General features: G+C 48.1%; 1 protein-coding gene across 6 annotated transcripts in view; it reads left to right on the top strand.

Annotated features, from left to right (window-relative positions):
* Positions 1-25,290, top strand: part of ADAM11 (ADAM metallopeptidase domain 11) — a gene marked incomplete at its 3' end in the record, with an annotated part of 84,861 nt that overhangs the window by 50,527 nt on the left and 9,044 nt on the right. For 2 of the 6 annotated variants that reach the window (XM_082194830.1, XM_082194834.1), the window contains 17 exons: positions 1,290-1,361; positions 1,720-1,886; positions 3,654-3,738; positions 4,830-4,920; positions 5,750-5,801; positions 5,924-6,023; positions 9,204-9,275; positions 10,160-10,252; positions 12,798-12,878; positions 13,220-13,270; positions 14,235-14,298; positions 16,677-16,776; positions 16,933-17,052; positions 17,381-17,549; positions 18,107-18,221; positions 19,797-19,887; positions 22,806-24,898. In XM_082194830.1, coding sequence (XP_082050956.1) covers positions 1,290-1,361; positions 1,720-1,886; positions 3,654-3,738; positions 4,830-4,920; positions 5,750-5,801; positions 5,924-6,023; positions 9,204-9,275; positions 10,160-10,252; positions 12,798-12,878; positions 13,220-13,270; positions 14,235-14,298; positions 16,677-16,776; positions 16,933-17,052; positions 17,381-17,549; positions 18,107-18,221; positions 19,797-19,887; positions 22,806-22,851 — 1,569 coding nt within the window. Of the gene's footprint in view, positions 1-1,289; positions 1,362-1,719; positions 1,887-3,653; positions 3,739-4,829; positions 4,921-5,749; positions 5,802-5,923; positions 6,024-9,203; positions 9,276-10,159; positions 10,253-12,797; positions 12,879-13,219; positions 13,271-14,234; positions 14,299-16,676; positions 16,777-16,932; positions 17,053-17,380; positions 17,550-18,106; positions 18,222-19,796; positions 19,892-22,805; positions 24,899-25,290 lie in introns of those variants that run through there. The other 4 variants (XM_082194832.1, XM_082194831.1, XR_014212798.1 and 1 more) reach the window with 3 other exon arrangements.

Here is a 25,290-nt window from a genome sequence, read left to right as displayed (position 1 = left end):
TTTGTTGAGGTCTTTCTCCTCTACAAAGGCACTTACAATTCATTCCTGCAGGATCAGTGTTGAGCACCATATAACCCAGTGACTTTGCAAGCTAATGAAAATGAGTCAACAGCTAGAGCAAATCAGAGCTTCACACAACACAACAAAAGGTTGCAGCTGGTTTTTCACCTGCGTTTGCCACTGGGTTTGCCACTGGTGTTCCAGACGGACATACTAGCAAGTGAGCTTTTTGTCAGCCTGGACAGCTGCCATCACTGTCAGGAGGGCACCGCCTCTCTGCACCAGCCATTTCTGCTTTTTGTTCACTCTCTTTTTCCAGGGAATCCATATTACGTCATCGCCAGCCCATTGCATTCCAGTGTTTTCAGTATTGTCCTCCCACCTTTTTCAGGCCTGATTTGTATATTAAATGCAATTACACTGCCAACCTGTCTAGTATGAATTGACAAATTTTCCAGTGCCATTGTGCCTTTAATTAGCAGCTTCCTTGTGACAGCTTCTGTGCCTGCTATTGCATCCAGTTCAGTGCAGCAGTAACATCACAGATGAATAGCCTCTTGATCAGTCATTTCCTGTTCCTTCTTGGGGAGTGGTAAACTACTGATTGCCTCTCGTTTAAATGAAGCGTTAGTGGTGGAGGAGGAAAACAGTTCTTTAAAGCATCCTACCCCAGCCAGATCAGGAACTGACTGATTAAGGGCATTAAGATTAAAGGCATTGGTAACACTGTGACTGTGCTGAACAGGAAGAGCAGAGGCTGCAATGTATTGGCTAAAGTATTGGAACTAGGACCTGCTCAGCTATAAATATTTGCATGAAAATGGTCAGGTTCAATCCCTGGTATCTCTAGATGGATCTAGGGGAGACTCCTGTCTGAAACCCTAAATAGCCACTGCAAGTCAATGAACTGAACTAGAAGATCCAAAAGTCTGTGTTGCTATAAGGTGCCGCCTTGTGCTTTAGAGCACATCTGGTGACCAGGACTCATTTCTGATTAAACACCAGGATTTGGCCACTAGGGCAATCATTGCCAAATAATGCAGTGGTTGATTGCAGAAGAGCAATGATTCAGCAGCACTCAAAGGCCCTAGTGTGGAAGTAATCTAGGCCATTGCTTGTGGCTTCTTTTATGCATTGAAGGAAACTGATATCCCCACCCCCAGAAAGCAAGCGTTGAGTAGAAGGAGAAGCCACACATCCACACCTGACCACCCATGGCTGCTCCAGGTTCAGGGACTTCTAGCATGGGGTGATGTCCCTTAAACCCTTTTTCTTATGTTCTGTTTCAGTTTGAGCAGCTCCGTCGCTCCGTACTCCTTACCAGCAACTTTGCGAAGTCTGTGGTGAACCTTGCTGATGTGGTGAGTACAAGGGTACATTGCAACTCTGTCCAAAAAGGACCCATAATGTTCACTTCCCACTCCCCAAAAGATGAGAATTGTCAAGGCAGGAGATACTCTGACCCATGGGAAAGGATTCTATAGGGTCCTGCCAAGCATAGGAGCTACTCCCCATGCCATGATGACCCAAAAGAAAATGAGGATATGAAGTATCAAGGAGGGAATGTGTTTTGCTTTAGCTTTGATTTGGCATTGGGGTTGGTTGTTTGTATAGCCCACAAAGGCTTCTTTATGCCTGGGGAGGATGCCACAGGTATATAATGGCTGAGCCCCATTTCCCTTGAAGCAGGACCTCTGATTTTCTATTTCTGGTGCCCAGATCTATAAGGAGCAGTTGAACACAAGGATTGTGTTGGTTGCCATGGAGACATGGGCATCAGGGGACAAGATCCAGGTAGATGAAGATTCCCTAGAGACACTGAGCGAATTCATGAAGTACCGCCAAGATGCTCTTTCTGAGAACAGTGATGCTGTACATCTCTTCTCGTGAGTTTTGAATGGGAACCTGACTACCTTGAAAGAGGGTTGCCAGCTTTTCACTTGTCCTAGCTACTGTAGCTCTGCTTTTGATGCTAGGCTGATGGTAGGCTGAACGTTATTCATGTGTTCAAAGAACCCACGTGGGCACGAAACCTTGAACATCCCTGTCCCATCCTCCCAGAACAGAAAAGCCCCAAGAGGGAATCTTTAGGTATTAGGATGAATGTGCTTAGAATTCTCTCCAACTCCGATATTCACCCAAATGCACTCATCAAAGAAGGTTGGGGTGGAATTGTTGCGGGTGGTAATGCTTTGCATGTCTCCTCCACAATTTATACCCACATGTGTTCTTTCAATACATGAATAAAGCTATTCACAAGTAACGATGCTGATCTTCATGTAATGAAAAAGTTCACTTGCTGATTTCTGACCATTACACTTTTATACAGGCACAAGTTCAGGTCAGGCTGGTCTGTGGCAGCTTTAAGTGGTAAACCTTCTGATAGCCTGGCAAATGGACTTCGCTGGTACTCTCCAGTGTTGTAGCCACTTCCACCTGCAAGTCACGCTGCGAGTTATATTTCTTTCTAGAGATTTCCCAGATATCATTATTTGAGTTCTTGGCAGGTGAAGCAAAATGATACCTAGCAAGAAGTGAGATTCTAGAGCTCACAAGCTCTGTAATTTAATTAGGATACATTTTGCAAGAGGTTGCTTATGAAATCAAACTAGAGCGGAGCTTTCCCCCCTAGCGTAATAGGCAAAAGAGCAGCTCTTAAATCAGTTAAAATTAGAATATATTGACAGACCATAACGAAACAAAACAGGGACAAACCTTCATTTCAGTCTTTGCAATCTAAAGTATGCCAGTGCAAATGGTATCTCCTTTTTAATGTGCATCTTGATAAAAAGCATGGGCTTATGGGTTCAGACTTTGGATTCTGGGTGCTAAATGTGCTCTGGGGTGGGAACTTTTGATTCAAGGGGAAGAGCAAGGGTGATGGTGGAGGTGTTCATACCTTGACCAGTATGGCTGTCCCCAGCTCTTCCTATATCCAGAGACCACGAGCCGACATATGTGATTGCCTCTTTTCCACTACAGCCCTGAATCCATATCATCATCATCATCACCATTTTTAATTTGTATACTGCCTTTCTATCTTACAATACTCAAGGCGGTTTAGAAGCTGAAGAAACAAAAAATGTACATGTTATAACAATCTAATGCAATACAAAAATGTGATAATAAAACATAACTTTAAAATAGGCAACCTCCATCAAAAAAGTAACATTCAACAATCATTAGAATACTATAAAATAATAATATCAACATATAAAAGTTAAACAGAAATCCACTCAACAGTTACAATAATATCTAAACTATAATCAATAAAACAACGGCAAGCCACAGTACATAAAACAATACAATACACATTGAGAAGCAGAGAGTAAAGCAAAGCAGGTGGAAGGAGGCCTTGCCTGATGGAGTCTCTCCCCTCACAGTTCTTCTCCAGGCAACTGTTCTGGCTTGTAGTATGGGGATGAGGAACCTGTGGCCTCTCCAGATCTCCTTGGATTCTAGCTCCCCCCAGCCTCTGCTAGCATGGCCAATGGTCAGAGACTATGGGAGCTGTAGTCCAACAAGATATGGAGTGCCTCAGGGCAGCCAGCCCTGCTGCAGTAAGTGAGTAAGAGGGAAGCACAGAAGTACTGGGCAAGGCTACCCTTTCCCTCTCCTGTACAGTGAACCCTCCTCTTCTCTTCTCCCTCCAGCGGACACACTTTCAGAAGCAGCCGCAGTGGTACGGCATACGTCGGAGGGATTTGCTCAGTCACTCGAGGTGGAGGTGTCAACGAGGTAAGCGGGGCAGATACTGGACCTGGAATTTATGGGATGTTGAAAGTGGGGAACTAAAGCTGCATGCTCCTCCAATTCTGCCACTCTCAGCTGCCCAAGATATCTCCTAAAACTCCCCTCCAATTCTCTCCTGCTACCTCTGGAATTCCTTGAGCATCTCTATGATGTTACCTCTCTCTCTCGCTTTCAAAGCTTCTGTTTCTGGGAAGCCTTAGCCACAGAGATGAGGAAGCTGTGGCTCTCTAGATGCTCTCTAGTCCCAGTCAGCATGGCCCGTGGTCAGGGCTGGTGGGAGTTAGGAGTCCAGCAGCACCCAGAAGGTCACAGGTTCCCCATCCCCATTCCCCCACTCAGATAAAGACTAGATTTTTGTGCTTGCACTTGTTCACATTTATCTCTCATTTCTTTTTTTGACCTCTCATCTACATTTCGATTGGGGGATCCTTGAGAAAGGGGTGTGTCTTGTTTGTTTACATTAGTCTGTAAAGCACTATTGACTGTTATGAGACTACATAAATAATTAGCATACGAAAGATCACAAGCAGGTGCTGACTATGCCCTGTCCTACCATTGGGTAGAGTGAGACAGCCAATTCTGGGTGTAATGAAATGGCAAGAAATTGCTAACTTATTTAATTTAATTTATTTTTGCTGCCAGGGAAGGAGGAGAGGTGTTTGTGGGATTCTCTGCCTTGAGTACCAGAATAAGCACCTTGGCTGGCCTTGGGTACTGTGCACCTTGGCTTGGTGGAAGTGGGCTGCTCAGCTCTAGCTCAGTGTTTCTCAACCTGTGGGTCCCCAGATGCTGTTGGACTACAACTCCCATCATTCCTAGCCAACATGACCAGTGGTGAGGGATGATAGGAGTTGTAGTCCAACAACATCTGGGGACCCACAGGTTGAGAACCGCTGTTATTGGGCTGGCTCTGGTGCTGATCTTCCCAGAGTTGAATGCCCAAGGGAGGCTAGTGACCTGGGCCACTTGAGCTTTAAACTGGCTACAATAGGGGCAGAGATAAACCTACTCAAAGCAGCGCTCCACAAGGTGAGCCTTGGCTTCCTAACATGATGTCATCTTCTTCCTTCCCAAAGTATGGCAACGTGGGAGCAATGGCTGTAACGTTAGCACAGACCCTGGGGCAAAACGTTGGAATGATGTGGAACAAGCACCGTACCTCTGCAGGTAAGTAGCTGGGTGTCAGACTGAATGGAGAGATAGCCTGACCTGACCGTAAGCAGGAGTCCACAGTGCGCAGTAGACCTCTAAGCATATTTAGACAGAAGTCACCGTATTTTTCGCTCTATAGGACGCACCCGACCATAGGACGCACCTTGTTTTAGAGGGGGAGAACAAGAAAAGAAATTCTCCCCCTCTCTGCTTAGCGCCCCTTCAGCCAATTTGGCCAATGGTTAGCTACTGGAGTAAAGGATCGGTCATCGAGCCTTGTTGGAGATTCTTAGTGCAGGTTATACAGACAGAATTGCTGTTAATGGGATGTATTGTCCTAAGACAGAGGATGGGATAAGTGACATCTGGGGATAACAGTCCTAGGATTCTGATTAGAAGAGGGGTCACCAACCTAAGGCCCTTGGGCTGGAAGCAGCCCATGAAGGCCGTTTTACCATCCCACGGGCTGCCCCCAAACTGGGCTGCCTGCTCCTGCGCTGTGCTAAACCGGCGCAGCGCAGCATGGGGACTCGCTTCCGCGGTGCCAAAAAATGCATCTGCACAGATGCTGACACTGAAAATTGCATCTGCACAGACACAGATGCCGAAAATCACAGGTGCGCTTGCTTGCTTGCTTGATCTGCCCACGGAGGGATCTCCGCAGGACCGATCCAGCCCATGCAAGATAAACCTTGCTGACCCCTGGATTAGAAGGTTCCATTTGAACGAATAGCTAGGGACTTTGGAGACACAAATTATAGGCAGAGAAAAGTCACAGAATATGCCCCTCCCAGTTCCTTAACAAGGCATCTCCTTCTTTTCTTATCACCCCATTTCTCTGCAGGCGACTGTCGCTGTCCCGACTCATGGCTGGGCTGTATTATGGAGGACACTGGGTGAGTGTGGGGAAGAGATGAGGCTCACCAAAGGGCGAAACTGTCGGAGGCGTGCTTCACTTTGCAGTCAGGAACAGCATCCTCATTAATGTGTGCCCATGGCTCTCTTCTCTAACCCACAGATTCTACCTGCCACGGAAGTTCTCACGCTGCAGCATTGATGAGTACAATAAATTCCTGGCTGATGGTGGGGGAAGCTGTCTCTTTAACAAGCCACTGAAGGTAAATCCAAAACACTCATCTGCTCACCTATAGCCTACAGCCAAAGAATCTTCCGAGAGAGTGCCACTCCATTCAGAACCGGCTGCCTTGCCACTTCCCGGACTCGATAACTTGGAACACATAAAACCTCCCATCTTGTCTGGATTCAGCTTCATTTTCTTTGGCCTCAGTCCAGCCCATTAATGCCTCCAGGCACCAGTCCAGCACCTGAACGGCCTCTTCCGATTCAGATGGCATGGAAAGATAGACAGGGACGCGGACTTAGAAAAAATATTGGGGGGGGCCCGGGAAAGCTCATGAATAATAAATAAGCTCATGAATATGCAAATAAAGTGGCTCCGGCCCTAAATAGGGCAAGCCACGCCCCCCCAGCCAGCCGATTGGCTGGCTGGGAGGTGTGGCCAGTCGGGATTCCCCTGTTCTCGCGGGATTTCCGGCAGTGCCTTGGCAGTGGCGGTGGTGCTGCGAAGCAGCGAGGCAGGAGCCCCCGCCATTAGGGCGCACGGCTGGCTGGCTGGCTGGCGAAGGAGCAGGTGGGGAGGAGGCGGGGGGCGGCGGCGGCGCTCTGCTGGAAGGGCGCCCGAGATTATTGGGGGGGCTGAGCCCCCCCAAATTTTTTTTTGAGGGGGCTCGATCCCCCTCAAGCCCCATGGAGTCGGCGCCTATGAAGATAGAGCATATTGATGACACCTCGTTCCAAAACTCCTGATGATATTTCTCAGCGGGTTTGTGAATATGTTAAAAAGCGCCGGGGACAGGAGGCAGCACTGTGGAATTCCTCAGGTTCTGGAATCAGTAGAAAGCAGTATCCCTGGGCTCACACTTCCATGGCATTGGTTTGGTCCAGAAGGTGCTGTGGCCATCAAAAGCCATAGAGAAGTCAAGGGGAATGGACCTGGTTATCAGTCAGAGCGACCAAGGCAGTGTCCATACAACTGACTTGAGATCAGAGTGAAATAGGTCCAGACACTCGGCTTCCTCCAATAATAATAATAAAAATTTATTATTTATACCCCGCCCATCTGGCTGAGTTTCCCCAACCATTCTGGGTGTCCGGGCTGAACGATGGGGGTGGAGACGCTCCTTCAGGTATACAGGACCGAGGCCGTTTAGGGCTTTAAAGGTCAGCACCAACACTTTGAATTGTGCTTGGAAACGTAGTGGGAGCCAATGCAGATCTCTCAGAACCGGTGTTATGTGGTCCCGGCGTCCACTCCCAGTCACCAGCCTAGCTGCCGCATTCTGGATTAATTGCAGTTTCCGGGTCACCTTCAAAGGTAGCCCCACGTAGAGCGCATTGCAGTAGTCCAAGCGTGAGATAACTAGAGCATGCACCACTCTGGCGAGACAGTCCGCAGGCAGGTAGGGGCTCAGCCTGCGTACCAGGTGGAGTTGGTAGACAGCTGCCCTGGACACAGAATTAACCTGTGCCTCCATGGACAACTGTGAGTCCAAAATGTCTCCCAGGCTGCGCACCTGGTCCTTCAGAGGCACAGTTACCCCATTCAGGAACAGGGAATCCCCCACACCCGCCCGACCCCAAAAACAGTACTTCTGTCTTGTCAGGATTCAACTTCAATCTGTTAGCCGCCATCCATCCTCCAACCGCCTCCAGGCACTCACACAAGACCTTCACTGGTTCTGATTTAAAGGCGAGGTAGAGCTGGGTGTCATCTGCATACTGATGAACACCCAGTCCAAACCCCTGATGATCTCTTCCAGCGGCTTCATATAGCATTGTCCAGCCACAATGTTAGGATGTGGCATAGGGTACATTCTATTGGTGTTGCGAGTGTATGATTTGGGGTGACCCCAAAATTATTTGGGGATACATAGCTCAAGTTCTGTTGGCAAAGTTTGGTGTGGAGGCAGCAGAGATGAGATGGACTTGCATAGAAGTGAAGCATTTGAGTCAGATATGGTGCTAGTGCACCTCAAAGACCACAGATTTCTAGTGAAGTCGGGGCCCAGAGCTGCTTATGGGGTGCGCACTTCCACTGTCTTACTCATTTATGCTTATACTGGCAAGTACTCTTGTGGGCCTCACACTCTTTTGACTGTGTCTTGTGCAAAACTGCTACAACCAACTTGAAACACATTGGGCTACGATGGGGGTGGCCAACTTCCAAGAGACTGTGATCTACTCACAGAATTTAAAACTGGCAGTGATCTACCCCCATTTTTTAGGGGTTCAGGTCAAAGTTGTTCAGCTTTTTTTATGGAGGGGAAAAGCCCCATTTTTAGGGGGTTTGGGAGGCATGTTTAGCTTTTGGGGGGGGCACAATGTTTTTACATTAAGGGTCAAAGAGAAACAGTAACTCACCGAAGGATTGCTGGTGGGGGGGGGGGACAGCCTCAGTTTGTAAACTCCGTCTTCCATTCTCCAACAATGGAGGGCGGGGAGAGGGGTTGGGGTTGGAAGGAGGCCAGCAATCGACCGTGATCGACCAAAACCTCGCAGGGATCAACCAGTAGATCGCGATCGACCTGTTGGACATCCCTGAGATAGGGCATCTCTTCAGTAACATTATTTGGGGAAGGGGGGACTAAAGTGGCACAAGTGGAAAGGAGAGACAGCCATGTGCTAGGGGCTAGTTGCTTTCTCTCTCTCACACACACACATTTATCTGATGGTCAGAAGGGCATAAATTGGTCCTTTTTTATTTCTTCTCCTTGCTCCCTTCAAAAATCAATAGAAAGAAACCTGTTAATTCTTTTATAATGTTCAACCCGGCAGCATCACCGTAGACATAACTTCTTATGTTCATGAAATATTTGAAGATTGAATCCTGGCCATCTGCTGATGATACTTTTGGAAGGGCTTTCCTGGGCCGTGTTAAATTTTTAATTTGCAAACTAGATTGCTCCGTCATTGCAAGCAGCACAGTGTCAATGCAAGAAATCAGTGGTCAGCTAGGCTGCCACTTGGTGCAGCAGTGGAGAAATTTAGTTTATGGAAGGATAACTTAACAAAAAAATGCCGCTTCCATCTCTACTCTAAAAGCAAGCCTCCTCCATTCCCTCAAAATGGGGCCATGAAATGGGGGGGGGGTCAGTTTTGGCCTAGTGCAAAAAGGAAGTGGGGCGTAGAATATCAAGGTATACATGCAAAATGAGAAGATGGCTTGGAGGCCGCTAAAGATTTAATTTCTTTTCTGCCCCCCCCCCCCGTTGTTACAGCTCCTTGATCCTCCTGAATGTGGTAATGGATTTGTAGAGGCAGGAGAAGAATGTGACTGTGGGTCTCTGGCGGTAAGTGTCAAGTGGGGCTGAAACTGCCATGTGGGTGGAGGTGGGGTGACGGGGGAATGGCATTGCTGGACTTGGGGCTCTTATTCAGTCCTGCCTTCTGCATGCTTATGAGCCCCTCATATTATTTCAGAAGGCTGGGGTATTTCAGGAACTTGGTGAAAGACTTGGCATGGGCAGCTGACTGGGGCTCCAAAATATCTGGAGAGCACAGACTTGTGGAAGGTTATCTGCCATAGAGGGGGGACAGTAGATAGTGAGTGGGGACAGAAAGTAGTGGTAAGGTAAAGGTAAAGGGACCCCTGACCATTAGGTCCAGTTGCGGACGACTCTGGGGTTGCAGCGCTCATCTCGCTTTACTGGCCGAGGGAGCCGGCATACAGCTTCTGGGTCATGTGGACAGCATGACTAAGCCGCTTCTGGCAAAGCAGAGCAGCGCACGGAAACAACGTTTACCTTCCCGCCGGAGCGGTACCTATTTATCTACTTGCACTTTGACGTGCTTTCAAACTGCTAGGTTGGCGCACCCGTGTCCCTGAAAGTAGTGGTAGAGGTTAGGAAAACAGACGAGGCAAAGGTGAACACACATAATGTCAGTGTTTATTTTGTGGGCCCCAGACCCTGAGGTTACTGTGCCTTTAAGGGCAAGAAATTGTGCCTGGAAGATACTGCATCACTAAAGCACTGAGGTGGAGACTGGGACACATGGCAAAATTCTCCTTGGAGGAACCTGGCAGTCTCCAGTCTCAACACAAATGGCCCAGTTCAGAATTCAAGGCACCCATTGTTAGACAGGGTTTGTACCAGCTCTGATCCAAAATTCCCAGCGAAGTTAACACCTGGCTATTCTCTCTCTCTCTCTCTCTCTCTGCTTTGCCCCCTTGAAGGAGTGCTCCAAAGGTGGGGGGAACTGCTGCAAGAAATGCACATTGACGCACGATGCTATGTGCAGTGATGGCTTGTGCTGCCGAGGGTGCAAGGTAAGTGGGTGAGATTGGCAGCAGTGGTGAGGCGGGGGGGGGAGGTGTTCCCACGGGCATAAGCTCCACTCGGAGTCTAATTGGCACTAGTTTTAAGCGAGGCACCTTTTTAAGGAACTCTGCAGCAGATGAAAAATCAGCTGTGCCTGTGGGCGTGCTGCAAACTAGGCCAAAGCACAGTGGGCACTGCCCATGTGAGGCATGAATTTTTATTGCACAATTGTCTGTGGTTTTCTACAAAATAAATCCAAGCAGATAAGGCATCATACATCACATGCATATCATACACACATACATCATGCATGTGTACGTATGTGTATGTGACACACTCCCCTTTCCAGGTCGTTAGTCTACTCCACAACTGCTTAGCTTCAGCTTTCTTATAGCAGCTTCTAGACTATTCACAGGGATTGAACCCCAACATGTTGTGTTAAAAAAGTCCAGCTCTAGGTATTACTGTGGGTTCTAGGCATGAGGTGAGTCTTTCTGCAACCACTTGACTCTTTGGGTGCTTCCAGACTGTCACTATTTTTGGCTAGGATTCAGTCACTTCCTGGCAGATTCAGACAGTGGCGTAGCCTGGGGGGGCTGGTCACCCTGAGCGCATTTTCTGAAGGATGCTTGACTAGGTGCCCCTGCAACAGCCTCCCATCAGAGCCTGACTCTGGAGCTGCGGAGGCAGCTTCCTTTTGTGCTGCTCCACTTCCGGCTCAGGGGAAAAACAATGCTGTCCAAAGTTGTAAAGACTACGGAGAGAATAATTGGGTGCACTCTTCCCACCTTGGATCAAATCTATGCTTCCAGGTGCCATAAGAAAGCTGCAGAGATAGTGCAGGATAGTGCACACCCCGGAAATGATCTCTTTCAGCTTCTCCCTTCTGGAAGAAGGTACAGGGTTATAAAGACTAGGACTAGCTGCCTGAGAAACAGTTTCTATCCAAATTCAATTTTAGTTTTAAACGCAGTGTAAGGTAGTGTAACGTGGTGAGCTCCCGTTGCTCAGTCCCTGCTCCTGCCAACCTAGCAGTTCGAAAGCACGTCAAAGTGCAAGTAGATAAATAGGTACCACTCCGGCGGGAAGGTAAACAGCGTTTCCGTGCACTGCTCTGGTTCACCAAAAGCGGCTTAGTCATGCTGGCCACATGACCTGGAAGCTCCCTCGGCCAGTAAAGCGAGATGAGCGCCACAACCCCAGAGTCGGCCACGAATGGACCTAATGGTCAGGGGTCCCTTTAAGGTAGTCTCTATGGGAGTATATTGTATTCAATTATGGGGGTATCAGAGTTTTTAGGGGCTAACCAGGCTGGGATAGTTGGGATAGCAGGCTTGTTGGTTTTTGAATGTCTGATGTAGATTTTTTTTTCAATTTTGTTGTTCTGTATGGGACAATGACAATAAAGATTATTGTATTGTATCGTATTGTACCTCTGACCCGGGGGTGAAGTGGAGAGTCGGTGGCAGAGAGCTGCCGCCCCTCGCCTGGGTTGGGGCACATGCAGCTACACAGCAGCGGAGAGAGGCTTCGGGTGCGTAAGGCACCCAGCCATGCCTCCTCCATCTCCCATGTCAAGCCTGGCCCAAGGGGCAGAGAGAAGTTGCGGGCACACAATGTGCGCAGCCATGGGTCCTCCACCCCCTGGGTCAAGCCTGGCCGGGGAGGTGGGGTGGGAGAGGCTGCGGGTGCACAAGTGAGAATGCAAGGCAAGCTGTAGCCAGCTCTCTCTGTGCCCTGCCCCCCTCAGGGGCGTTCCCTGGCCCCGGGTGGTGTTTGGACATTCTCCACCACTGGATTCAAGTTGATAGTTGATTTGGTGGTCTTGCATGACAAACCCACTTCAAAAACTTTTTGCAATAAGCAAAGTGTCAGGAAAATGCACTGGAATGTGTGGGATAACAATGTCACCTCACCTCCCTGCAATCAGAGCAGAAGGAATTTTCAATAAATAGCCGGTGTTGTTTTATGCAAACAAACCTGGATGAACATTCGGTAAACAGATGTACAAGCAACTGCAGGAAGTTGCCAGTGCTGCTCTCATTATTCTTTTCTATCAAAAGAAGTGAGATCACGAATGCAGCAAGCCATGCTGCTCCAGGGAGAGTGCAGGCAATATTTCTCTTTCTGCATTGAGAATGGTTGGGAAAGGAGTGTTTGAGTAGACTGCGGAGCCATGCTTCCCCTCACCTCCAAGGCCAGTGTTATGTACTGAAGTTCTCACCCTGGGCCAGCAGGGGGATACTGTAGATAGTTATGCAAATGAAGGATCGAAAGTGACGTTCAGTGATTGAGTAGTTTTAGAAAGTTGTTACAGTAACAAGGTACTGGAGCTCTATATAAGCAGGCTGACTGAGCCCTTCAGTTCAGTTCTGTTCTGGCTTCTGAATAAACAAGAGCTGTTTGAAGAATCGCTGTGTCGTCTGATATGTTCACCCGCAACTTAACAGCCAGGACACAGAGCAAGAAATGTGGGAAGATGTTTCTGCCTGTTCCCTTTCCTTACCAGCCAGTATTAAATCTTTTGCTTCTTTCCCATCTCGCACCCTGCAGTATGAGCCGCGGGGTGTAACCTGCCGAGATCCCGTGAATGAGTGTGACATCCCTGAAACCTGCACAGGTGACTCCAGCCAGGTGAGATGGGCAAGTTACCAGGCAAAGATCTGGTCAGGAGGATCAGGAAGATGCACTTCAGGGTTCCAGTCAAACCACCTCCCTTTTGAACACCAGGAGATACCTCCTGCACCTCCAAGATCTGATTCTCTCGGGCTTTCATTTCCAAAATGAGATGCACATGAGCCAAATTCTGGCAGGAAGCTCTCAAGCTAATCTGGATGCCCTATCCTCCAATCCTAGCTATGTGGAGAACTGGTTAATTTAGTGACTCTTGAGCTGTGAAGAATCTTGTCTTGTTCTATATTGAATATTTATGTTTGTCTTTCCCCTCTCTCTGTATTTTTTTCTTTGCTCCATAGTGCCCACCCAATTTGCACAAGCAGGATGGCTATTTTTGTGACAATGAACAGGTAAGGTTGGTATCTCAGCTTCGCACTTGGGTGTGATGTCCCTGGCATTACTGCCAGTGAGGGGCATAGCTGCACCCATAGTCAGTTGCATCCATGTGCCTTTGCCATGCGCAGGCTGGACAAACCCTGGTCAGTTGCAGCACCAGGGAAGGAAAGCAAGGGAATGAATTTATGGTTAAAGCTGTTGCACCCACTGCCAGAGAAATGTGCCTGTGCCTTTTAAGGGTTGCATAGCGGGTGGAAATTCTGCTAGGCACAATTTCTCCTAGCAGTGCACCACTGTGATAGGGGAAAGCCAGCTTTGGTGAAATATTCACTTATAGGCAATTCAGAAAAGTACAAAAGTCATCTCAGTGTAGAGACTGACACAGCCCACAGAAGGAGCTCACTGCTAGCTTCTGTTAGAAATAATAATGTCCCATAGAATGGACAGGGAAATCGTATCTTTGTAGAGTGGCCATATATTGTACGGCTTGAGAGTAGGGAGGAAATCAAGAGTGTGATGAGTCAAGTCCCCTGAGCATGATGCAGCTTGCATCTGATTGTTATATTATCAGACGAAACTGATCAGCAGGACAGACCTTTATTTGTGTCTACTCCCTTCTGCTCTGAAAGCAGCAAGCTTTTCATGCTGGTCAGGCTCCCAGTGTGTTAAGATTTCCTGGGAATGCAGCTTCTTGTCTCCCTACCCATTAATTTATGCTAAAGGAAGTTACATTGGCTCCAAATATGGAGAAAAGGAAATTGCTTGGGGAAATTCTAGTTTATTCATAGCGACCCCAAATTATCCAGACCTCTGCTGTGTAGAATAGCTACTCTATGCAACCTTAGCAATGCAGAGACCTGAGTAGCTGAATCTGCACTCCCAGGCCCCATACATTAGAGCCTTCTATTTGTCCACGGAGGCATATGATCAAGTAAGGATCTTGTGAATCTCTAACAACTCTGACTTTCTCCTGCGCAGGGCCGGTGCTATGGAGGCCGTTGTAAAACCAGGGACCGCCAGTGCAGTGCATTGTGGGATCGTGGTAAGTAGTGCTCTTGGTCACTCAGATGGGTGGGGGATGCTGTAGCGAAGCCTGGTTTCATGTTGCCACTACGTCCCCATAACATCAGTGGGTGATGTATGCTGGCAAGAGGGAGGCACTAATGGCAGTGTTCTCGAAGCTACAAACATGAGTCTGACCAAACTGCGGGAGGCAGTGGAAGACAGGAGTGCCTGGCGTGCTCTGGTCCATGGGGTCACGAAGAGTCGGACATGACTAAACGACTAAACAACAACAATGGCCGTGGAAGATGTGCAGGTAGAACTGCTTTGCTCCTGTTTTCCCAATGATGTGCATTGCTGCTGCTTACCAAGATGGGGAAGCACAGGGCACTGGGAGCTTTGGTGTGGTGTGGGTGCAGCAGTAGGACCCATCCCTTCCTGCCGGTGTGCCTGCATCACACCAAACTCCCCATCTCTGTAAGTGACAGCAATACGCAGCTTTGGGAAGACAGAACAGCCACCCTACCTGCATAACGCCACCAGGTGCTCTTCCTGAAGGCTCTTCCTGTGGCTTTAAAAGGAGCAGGGCAAGGAGGATGTATGGAGCTGTATCACCTCTCATTTTGATACCCACTCTCTTGCCCCACTGCTCTCTTTTGCTGGCGGTGGGGTACAACTAGGGTGAGAGGCATATTGTATGAGTTCTGGCCAGGAGGTTATAGACCTAGCAACCTTAGCTGGAGGTGGTTAATGGCTTGAGTCAATGAGGGACAACATAAGATGATCCTGCGGCCATGCCAAGGGCTGAAAGGCTGATGAGGGTTCAGTACCAGCAAAATCACTGATGAACAGATAGCAGCATCTTCAGCCTTCCCTGTCATTGCCCCCCCCCCCAAGAGATGCTAACATGCAAAATTTAATTGCGAGACAGAGGGAGAGAGAGAGTCTTCAAACTCATCCATCTATAGGCTAGTTTCTCAGTAATACCCAGCCAATCTCTTTCTCTGGCTGGTTCTGATTCCATCTTGTATCCTGATTTTTCCAGTGCCAAGTCAAGAGCAGAGGTCAAGGGCTTTGCAGCATTCCGCAACATTAGTCTAATGAAATAGTCGGGGCTACACCACAGCTAAAGACCAGACATGCTGTTCTTGTTTGGCACGATGTAAGAGGGGCTTAATTTGTAGTTAACAGTCTGGGTTGCTTAAGTTGGATGCTCTCTGAAACTGGCACTGACTTGCAAAAAAAGCTTTGTACCAAGATATCCTTAGAAGGCCTCCAATGGACTTGCAAGCTTGGTATACCGTAGTCCAGCTCCTTGTCCGATCACAGACCTATCCACTAGTAGCCTCACTTAGGTTAACACTTGCAATCCAGATCACAGTTCACAACATGCAGAGGTGACTGAGGAACAAATGCCCCTGAATGACTCAAGCTGCTGATTTAGACCAGTAAGTGCTATATCCTAAGAGGTGTCCAAAATCATTGATGAGAACTTTCAAGGTAGGGATAGATCATTCTGGGTTTGTAACAAAGAGGAACGTCAAAACAAAATAAAAAAACTCCTTCCAGTAGCACCTTAGAGACCAACTAAGTTTGTTATTGGTATGAGCTTTCGTGTGCATGCACACTTATTCAGATACCACACGAAAGCTCATACCAATAACAAACTTAGTTGGTCTCTAAGGTGCTACTGGAAGGAGTTTTTTTATTTTGTTTTGACTACGGCAGACCAACACAGCTACCTACCTGTAACTAGAAAGAGGAACGTGTCATCCACAAATAAGGCGAATAATTCCCTGGGATTCCATACAATCCAAACCCTGGTTTTCCAAATTGTGAAAGTGGAGAAGGGCAGAGCGAAGAAAGCAGCATCTTGACCTCAGTCGCCACAATAGTGGCAGCAAAATATACTGTCATAATCTGGTTAAACTGTGGACTATTCAGTTATGAAGGTTTGCCTCTCCGAGTGTAAAACTAAAACCCCAGATACCCAACCTGCTTTGCATTTGTCCTGCTGTTGTTAGATTGGGATCTTATGATACTAGCAACATTTTTGGACGGGTAATATAAACCCCAAGGCCTCACCAGCTTTGAGTCTGGTAAAAAGTTGTGTTCCATGGAGATCTTCCCAGTGTCACAGTAATAAATGAGTACAGTACTGTACTGCAAACTGCCAGTCATCTGAAGGCACCAGCGCCACCTTCAGACCAATGGTAGAATTACACCCTTCCTTGCAAAATCTTTTTGGAGCAAAACCCCCCAGGGTTTTTGGCTTTCGCTAGAAGTCCTGATGAGCAGCTGTTCAGAAGAGTAGCTCTGCAGAGAATGTAATGCTGGGTCAGGGAAGTATGGAGTCTATGTGTGTTATGTTCTCTGGTGTGTCATACCTCCCTCTTCTTTTCCTCCCTGGGACTCAAGCTTCAGCTGAAAGGTTTTGCTACGAGAAGCTGAATGTTGAAGGCACTGAGCGAGGGAATTGCGGGCGCGAGGGGAACCGCTGGGTGCCCTGCATCAAGCAGTGAGTAATCTCAGATTTCACCCTTTCCCAGAATGCACTGTGTCCCCTTCCTACGATGCGCAGCGCCAGACCACCACACTACTGCAGCCGACAAGTTGGTGCAAAATCCCTTCTTTACGTAGCTTATCTGGTTCTTTCTCCTCCCCCTGCACTCAGAGACGTGTTGTGTGGATACCTCCTCTGCGCCAATGTGACAGGCTCTCCGCGTATGGGCGAACTTCTTGGTGAGATCACCACCATGACTTTCTATCACCAGAAGCGTTACGTTGACTGCAGGTTAGTGGAGCCTCACAATCTAGATCCATCTGCTGTGGGGGGAGGGTTAAACACTTCCTCCCCGGTGTTCTTTTCTCAGCAAATTAGCAAAGTCTGGCTGGCAGAGTCCTGCAGGCACACCACCACAGCTTCCATGTGGATTGCAGGTGTCTCTCACAGTACATCATGAGATGCAGCAACAGGAATTGTGAGAAGAAGTTGCTGGTAGGCTCCTCTCCCTCCCCCATTATCTCCATCGGCATTGTAATTATAGAGCCTTGTCTCTTTCATGTGTGGGAGCAATGAAGTATTCCACCCACACAGTGGAACTATTCTTTTCCTCTCCTAGGGGCGGCCATGTTCAACTTGTGGATGGCACAGATGTGAGCTACGTGGAAGACGGGACGCCCTGTGGACCCAGCATGCTGTGTCTTGACCACAAATGCCTTCCTGTATCCGCCTTTAACTTCAGCACCTGTCCAGGCAGCTGGGGTGGCCAGATCTGCTTTGACCACGGGGTACAACTTGCGAACAAGTGCCTTGCTCTTAGCATATGCTTAGCAGGACGGTCTGCACAGAGGCAAATATAGAGCCATCTGCTCCAGTTTCCTCCAGGGGCCAAGTCTTGGGGACAATGATTTTGAAACTGGAGGGTTGAGAGGGAGCCTTTAGCCTTTTCTGAAGTTGGAAAGTATGGATCAAAATGGATGTCATCATGACCCAGTCCATACGTTTAACAATTACGTTCTATGAGTGTAATATGGTGTGTTACATGATGGCAAAATCGAAAGTGATGGATGCATTTAATTTATTTGAGAATAATCTCATTCAGAAATGGTCTCTCCCCGCCATGGGGGAAAAGGCTAGAAAACAATGCTTTGGCTTCTTTTTTAATGTGGTTGGGGGATTTAAATTTGTTTTCCCCATTTCATCTTGTAACTGTGTCCACGCCACCATAGGGGAAAGCAACTTGCTTCTTCCGAAAGCAGCTCAAGCAGGCATTTTTAGGATACTAACCAAACATCAGAAGAACATCTTCAAGGACCAAAGCATGCAGCTTCTTTGTTGGTTATAGGTCTGCAGCAATGAGGGCCAATGCATCTGCTATCCTGACTGGACAGGAAAGGACTGCAGTGTCTATGACCCCATCCCAGATCCAAAGCCCACAGGGGAGACAGAAAAGTACAAGGGTAAGTTTGCAGGTCGAGATTCTCTTAAAGGTGACCAGAAACTTATCTCATGCACTTGCAAATCAAAATTGCAAATGTGGTGGTCCTTAGACCCTTAGCAGAGACCCTCCTCTGTGTTCTCTCTGAAGATCCCAAAGCCCTTTCTCGAATCTGCTGTTGGCTTCCACATGCCTTGTTTTATTTATCACATTCTAAATTAAGGGAGGAATACAAAAACATCAAACCTTTGGGAGAAACCTGAGTACATATTGAAACTGAAATACTTTATTGTCACTTGCACAACTTGTATACAGTGAGATTACACGTGCACCCCCCACTCAGCTCTCTTAGTCTCAATTCCCCTTGTTTACTGACGCACACCCACCAAACCCGAAAGTCAGTTGCCCTGTTGTTATCTTTTCATTCAGCAGCCTAACAGCCCACGGATAGAAGCTGTTCTTTACCCTGTTGGTGCGACTAGTCATGCTTCTATATCTTCTGCCTGAGGGCAAGAGATCAAGAAAGTGCCGGCCAGGGTATGAATCATCCCTGAGAATTTTCCTCACTCTCCTGAGGCAACGTTCTTCCGCTATTTCATCCAGTGGATTCACGGGACAGCCCATAATACCTTGTGCTGTATTCACCACCCTCTGTAGGCACTTCCTGTCAGATGATGTCAAACTAGCATACCACACCGTGATGCAGTATGAAAGGACACTTTCTATTGTTGACCCGTAGAAGGAGGTCATCACTCTGGTTCTTTTCTCCCACAGCTGTTTTTGGAAGACTGTCCCAGAATCATGCAGCTTCAGTTCTTTGAAAGCCACCTCTTATTTTGCTTGTCAATCTAAACGCTCAGATTAAAGCCAAGCGTTCTTACACCCACCGTTTTCTTTAAGCCTGCATTTCTCTCTTATCAGGTCAGACTGGCTGCCCCCTCTTTCTGATTCAGGCCCTACCTAATCCGGGCTCTGTCAGTCAAGTACCCATATTGTTGGACCTCCCCTTTTCATAGGAACATGGGGAGGAAGCTGCCTTATACTGAATCTGAACATTAGTCCATCTAACTCAGTATTGTCTACATGGATTGGCAGCATATCTCCTGGATTTCAGACTGAGGACTCTCCCAGCTCTACTTGGAGATGCTGGTGATTTAAATGAGGACCTTCTATATGCAAGGCAAATGTTCTGCCATTCACCTATGGTTGTAACCTCACAATACGTACAGTGGTGCCTCGCAAGACGAAAAGAATCCGTTCTGTGATTCTCTTCGTCTAGCGGTTTTTTTGTCTTGCGAAGCAAGCCCATTGACAGATTAGCGGATTAGCGTTATTAGCGGCTTTTAGCGGCTTATCTGCTGATCGGATCAGCTGATAAGCGGCTTAGCAGCTTAGAAAAAGGGGGGGGGAGGGAAAAAAGCCAGCAGGAACTCGCAAGACATTGTCGTCTTGCGAAGCAAGCCCATAGGAAATTCGTTTTGCGAAGCACCTCCAAAACGGAAAACTGTTTCGTCTAGCGAGTTTTCCGTCTTGCGAGGCATTCGTCTTGCGGGGCACCACTGTATATATATATTTTTTGTCCCCTCTTCCTCTGCAGGTCCCAGCGGAACCAACATCATCATTGGCTCCATCGCTGGAGCAATCCTGGTGGCGGCTATCGTCCTGGGCGGCACCGGATGGGGATTTAAGTAAGCAGCGTGGACTTGCGCATGCTGTGCCATTCAAATAGTGCTCCCCTGCACTGTTTTGCCTGGGGGGGGGAGCTCTCTCGCATGTTCTGCTCCAGGTGCCCTTTGCAGTGAGCTCCTTTGGTGCCTGCACTCAGCTCTGGGGAAGGGGGGGGGCGTTGAGCTGAGGCATGTCCCACCCCCCTACCAAGTTCAGCTTTTGCCGTTTTTCTCAGGGTGGATTCATACGACCACGGATTTCCGGTGGCGTTGTTGTGGAAAGGCCACTTGCTAACTCCTTCACTTGGTAGTGTAGGGAAGGTACGGCGCATTCCTGGGGGTGGTCTGGACATTTGCCTGGACTGGAGACAGGGATCGGTCTTACCTGATGGATCGACACCCTGTGGCCAGTTCCTTCTCTGCAGAACCTTCAGTCAGAAAAGGAGGAGCCGGGGATTGATCTGAGAGCCTGGTTAAGATTCCTCCCCTGCCCTTCAGGAGACTCCTCAACCATCCCAGGAAGTAGCTGTCGGTGCAAGGGGAAGGGTGGCAAAGGAAGGTTTGCACATGGGGCTTATTGCCATGCAAAATGGGGTGCCGACTGGTAGTCTGTATCCACCCTCAGACAGATAGGGGTTGGCTGCAGCAGGGAAATGTGACAAGCCTGGGCTGCAGGCTAAGGGAAAGCAGAGAAAGGCACCAAGCCTCGGAGAATATCAGTTGATGGAGGCCTTTTTGACTCCACCTCCAGCCCAGTTGTGGCCGCAACTTTAGAGAGCGTTTCAGGTCTGCTCCTGAGCCCACTTGTCAGACTTACTCTTTAACCCTCAATGCATTTTGCACGGCGCATGTTATGGAGAACGGAAGGCACCCTCTTGTGTAGAGAGCCACACTGGGAGTGGTGGGGATGGGGGCGGACTGATGTGGTGAAGCCCAGCTCCTGATGCATGGGGGCACACCAGAACAAAACGTTCACCATGTATGATGTGTTAAAATTGCTTTCCGGTGTTACTTTGCCACCTGTAAAGGCAGAATATGAATTGGTCTTAGGGAGCTTTCAAATGGAATCGGTTACCGGGCTGGGGTACACTGGTACAATTGCAGCTTTTGATATGCCATTCGCTTTCCCTCCTGAACCATTTCAGGCAGTTTGCCTGTACTTGCAGCAGCTGGAGCAGGATCTGTGTCCTGCCCCCACATGAACATGGGCTTGTAGGAGTTTGGGAGGGCTGTAAGTGCTGTCATCTCCCACCCGAGTTCTTAAAAATCTGTCTTAGGAGTGTATGTACCTGCACACTTTTAACTGCCACCAGCATTGCTCTGAATTGGGGCCTTTGCATCCTCTTTAACCTCTGTCCATTGCCCTCTCACCTAACAAACCGGGCTTTTTCACCCAGTTGACCTGCAGCATATTACTGCGGGGGAAAATTGTGGGTCCAGCACCCTGTGGTTTTGCTTTGGGTAGAAGGGTCACTTGGCGTTAGGTCATCTAGACATGGGCTTAGCTACAGATCACTGTCTGCTTTGGGAGGGTGGGGCTGTTTGGGGGGAAGCAGTTATTCAGCATTGGGGACTGGGGGTTAATGGCAGCATTCAGGAGGTGGGCTGACCGGGGGGGGGGCTGCTGGTGGTGTTGGGGTAAACAAAGAATGTATTGGGGAGTCACACTCTTCCTCTCTGATCCACACCAGGCTCCCTGTTTGATGTTCTGCATGGACTGACACTTGCATGAGTGAAAGAGGAGTGTCTGAAATAACAGTCGCATGACTCAAAATACTGGCTTTAAGGAGATGGTGGCTGGAGGGAGGGGGTGTTGGCATGGAGGTGGGATGGGGGATAATAGAGTCCGGAAACTTGTGGCAGGTGCCATCCTCTACTAAGCAAATTCCGAAGGCACGAGCTGCAGGGACCTCAGAGTTGGCTCCTACAAAGTGAACTGTAACCCACTCAAACCCCCACCTCAAATCTCCCCCACCCACAAAAATAATTGCTGATATTTGTATGTTGTATGCGCCTGCCTGTCTACACTACTGCATTGGAAAGCAAGGCACAACAGACCCAGCCAAACTGCTGTTCTGGACGCTGGGATGAGGGAGAGAGTGGGGAGGAGTGGAATGCCCTCTTGGCCCTCTGGTTTCTAGCTAAAATAGCTGACCACCTTCTCTCCAGGTCTGCAATTTCTTCTCTGGAATTACGAGCATCTTCAAGTCTCTCTCTAACACATTCCTCGGTTATATACTTCTCAAGCATTTTGAATTGTTGTTTTTCAGAGCTTTTCTTTTTTTAGAGGAGAATATGCCATGAGATGATCAAAATGTGCTTTGAGGAAAGGGTTGGTGGTCATATTCGGATTCTTTCCTTACTAGAACTATGGGGTGAAGGTGGTAAGAAAAAGAAAAGGGTGTGCCTCAGCAGAGGGCTGAAGGAAACCATAAAACCTTTGCTGTGTGGGAAATCCCCTCTCCTTAATATAGTGGCAGCTTTGACCACATTTCTTCTGTTCTCCAATTGCTACCTGTTTTTAAGATGCTCCTTTAACTTGCTGCTGAGGGCTAGAAACATGCTTTAAGAAGCTCATACCCAATATTAGAAATTCAGCACAAACATTGACTTTGTACTTGAGGCCCTTGTGTGACTAACGTGTGTGCCGCAGGGGAGATCCCAGCGAATCTGTTCCTCCTTTCTTGGCCTTCCCAAGGCCCTTTTAAAGTTCCGGCAGGAGCTATGTCAGCTAAGAAGAATAGTGGTGGTAGATCTCTGCACAAAAGCTGTCCTGGATGGTAAGGAAGATGTTGCATGCGTGGCTGGGTTTTGCATTACCGACCATGGCATGCGGCACGAAGACTTGAGGCAGTTAGGCCACGGTGTACCCAGCTGAAGTTACCTGCTAACCCCCGTCCCCCTCTCTCTCTTTCCTTCTCTCTCCTCGGCTTGCAAAGGAACATTCGCAGAGGAAGGTATGATCCGGCTCAGCAGGGCATCTAAGCACCACCCCTTGCCGCCACCCCCTTCATCGCTCATCCCCTCCATCCCATCCTCCGCATCGCCTTCATCCCGCACTCCCTGCTTGCAATGATCATGTGGGTGGCTGAACCAGCTCTCTTGCGGAGGCCCCTCTCGACCAAGAAGATCTCATCTGCGCCATCGCTTCTCTCCACGCATCCATCAGTGCCGGCATCAGCAACGCTTTGCTCTCCATTCCTTAGTTGGCTTGCGGGAGGAGGGCCTTTGGGCAATAAGCAAAACGCATCTGGGCTTCTTCTCCCCAAATTGTAAGGCTTCAGCCATCTAACACAACAACAGGGCCTGCTCTCAAATAATGGATGATAATGTTGAGGTGCTTGATGTTAACCTTGGCCCTTAGTCTCTAAGGCCCACGTTTTGACATGTTACCTTTCCTTATCTGATGTGGTAAAGTCCCCATGAGAGGATTTTACCCCCCTTGGTTTCACTGTGAGGAGTTCTCATTTTGAGCGGGCCCTCATGGTGAAAGCAGGTATTTATCATGAACTGTGTTTGTTCTGACATGGGGAAAAGGGCTCTACTTTCAGGAAACCCTGTGTTGACCTCTCCACCTCACCATTACATGTAAACCAACCACTGTATTTTCTGTGCTCCCCCCATTCTGTTAAATGAAAGGATATGCGCCACATTTTAGCACACATACAGGCCCTCGCATATTATACTGAGTATTTGCAGCCCTGAGATGTATTAAACCCGCCCAAGAAACCTACAAGATAAACCATTATTCCTGGAGAAACTGAGGCCAAGAGTGTGCAACTTGACTAAAGCAGTCTGTGAGTAGCAGATATTTAAACCCAGGGGCCCCGAGGCCCAATGCTGTAGCAATGAATGTCACACACACGTTTTCCTGCCTATATAGATACCTGTGTTTGTGCATACACACCTGCCCTGAGTATATCATTACCTGTGGGATATGGGGACCAGGGCCTTTTGCGTGTCCCCTCCCTCAATACATGAAGCATTCGGTTTGACCTGAGGCCCCCATAACATGTAATGCTCCATTAGTAGTATTTCAGTGGTAGTTTCTGACCCAGAGTAGCCCTGGAGGCTGCAAAGGAAACTGCTCAGGTGCTTTCCTGCTCAACATTGCTTCCTGTGCCTCTGGGATGTTTCCACTTGTAAGGGAAATATACCGTATTTTTCGCTCTATAAGACGCACCAGATCACAAGACGCACCTAGCTTTTGGAGGAGGAAAATAAGAAAAAAAATACTCTGAATCTCAGAAGCCAGAACAGCAAGAGGGATCGCTGCGCAGTGAAAGCAGCAGTCCCTCTTGCTGTTCTGGCTTCTGGGATAGCTGCGCAGCCTGCATTTGCTCCATAAGACGTACACACATTTCCCCTTACTTTTTAGGAGGGGAAGTGAGTCTTATAGAGCAAAAAATACGGTATATGGTTATCCTTTCCTTCTGTGTGGCAGAAACAGCCAGGGGAGGGCCATTTTGAATGGGGAAATGGCCAGTTAAGAAGCTCCATTAAGGCAACCCTCAAAACTCCAGTTCTCAAGTGGCTGCTTTTATAGGGATGAGGTTGGGGGAATGAAAAACCATACAACCAAATTTGCACATGCTATACCTTTCAAGCATATTCTTCCCCTGAAAGAAATCTAGGCACTAGTCTGTTAAGAGTTGCTAGAAATTGTAACTCTGTGAGGGGTAAATTATAGTACCTAGAATTCTTAAATGGGGGGAAATGTGCTTCTAGTGTGTTTTAAAGTTATAGTGTGAATACAGCCTGTGTTGAGTACAGCCAGAGTAGAGAGGACCCACTCGAGTAATTCTTTGCTGCCATTTTTTGAAAAAGGAACATCTTAACTCACGGGTGCTGGGTTTACTTGTGTGCAACTGTATGGACACTGGCTGTGAGTTAGCCTAAAGATTCTGTGTATGGCTCGGACTTCTCTGCCTGCCATGTATAGAATGTAAACCTTATATAAATATGGGTCTCGTCAGGACCCACACAGTTAGAAAAGCTTCATCGCAACAAAGTACACCACCTGGTCCAGCCAGGAGGTCTTTCAGCAGATTCATTTGTAAAGTTGTAGTATGCTATAACTTACCATAAGCAACAAACAAGGCCCAGTTCTTGCACACAGAAAGTAACGTAACATGATCATATTGAATTGCAAGAGGGGACTAATGTGGTTCAATGCCCTCCATACAAAAAAAAAGGAAATTTCCCCGCACGTAAAAAAAACAAAAACAAGTTGTTAGAGGAAAGGCTTGGCTTGAACAGTTAACCCTGACATACTAATTTTCCATATGCACTCAAAGGGGTATGGAGAACTGGACCCTAAGTTGCAGGATTCAGGTATTGCAAGGACTGATGGCTAAGTGCTCATTAACATTCCCTACCACTGCAGGTGGCAAATTTGGACCATTGAACATATCACAAAAAGCC

The sequence above is a fragment of the Podarcis vaucheri genome, assembly GCF_965113315.1.
Source record: "Podarcis vaucheri genome assembly, chromosome: 13".
Lineage (NCBI taxonomy): Eukaryota > Metazoa > Chordata > Lepidosauria > Squamata > Lacertidae > Podarcis > Podarcis vaucheri.
The sequence above is the reverse complement of the archived record's forward strand: the minus strand, read 5'-3'. Positions and strand labels throughout refer to the sequence as shown.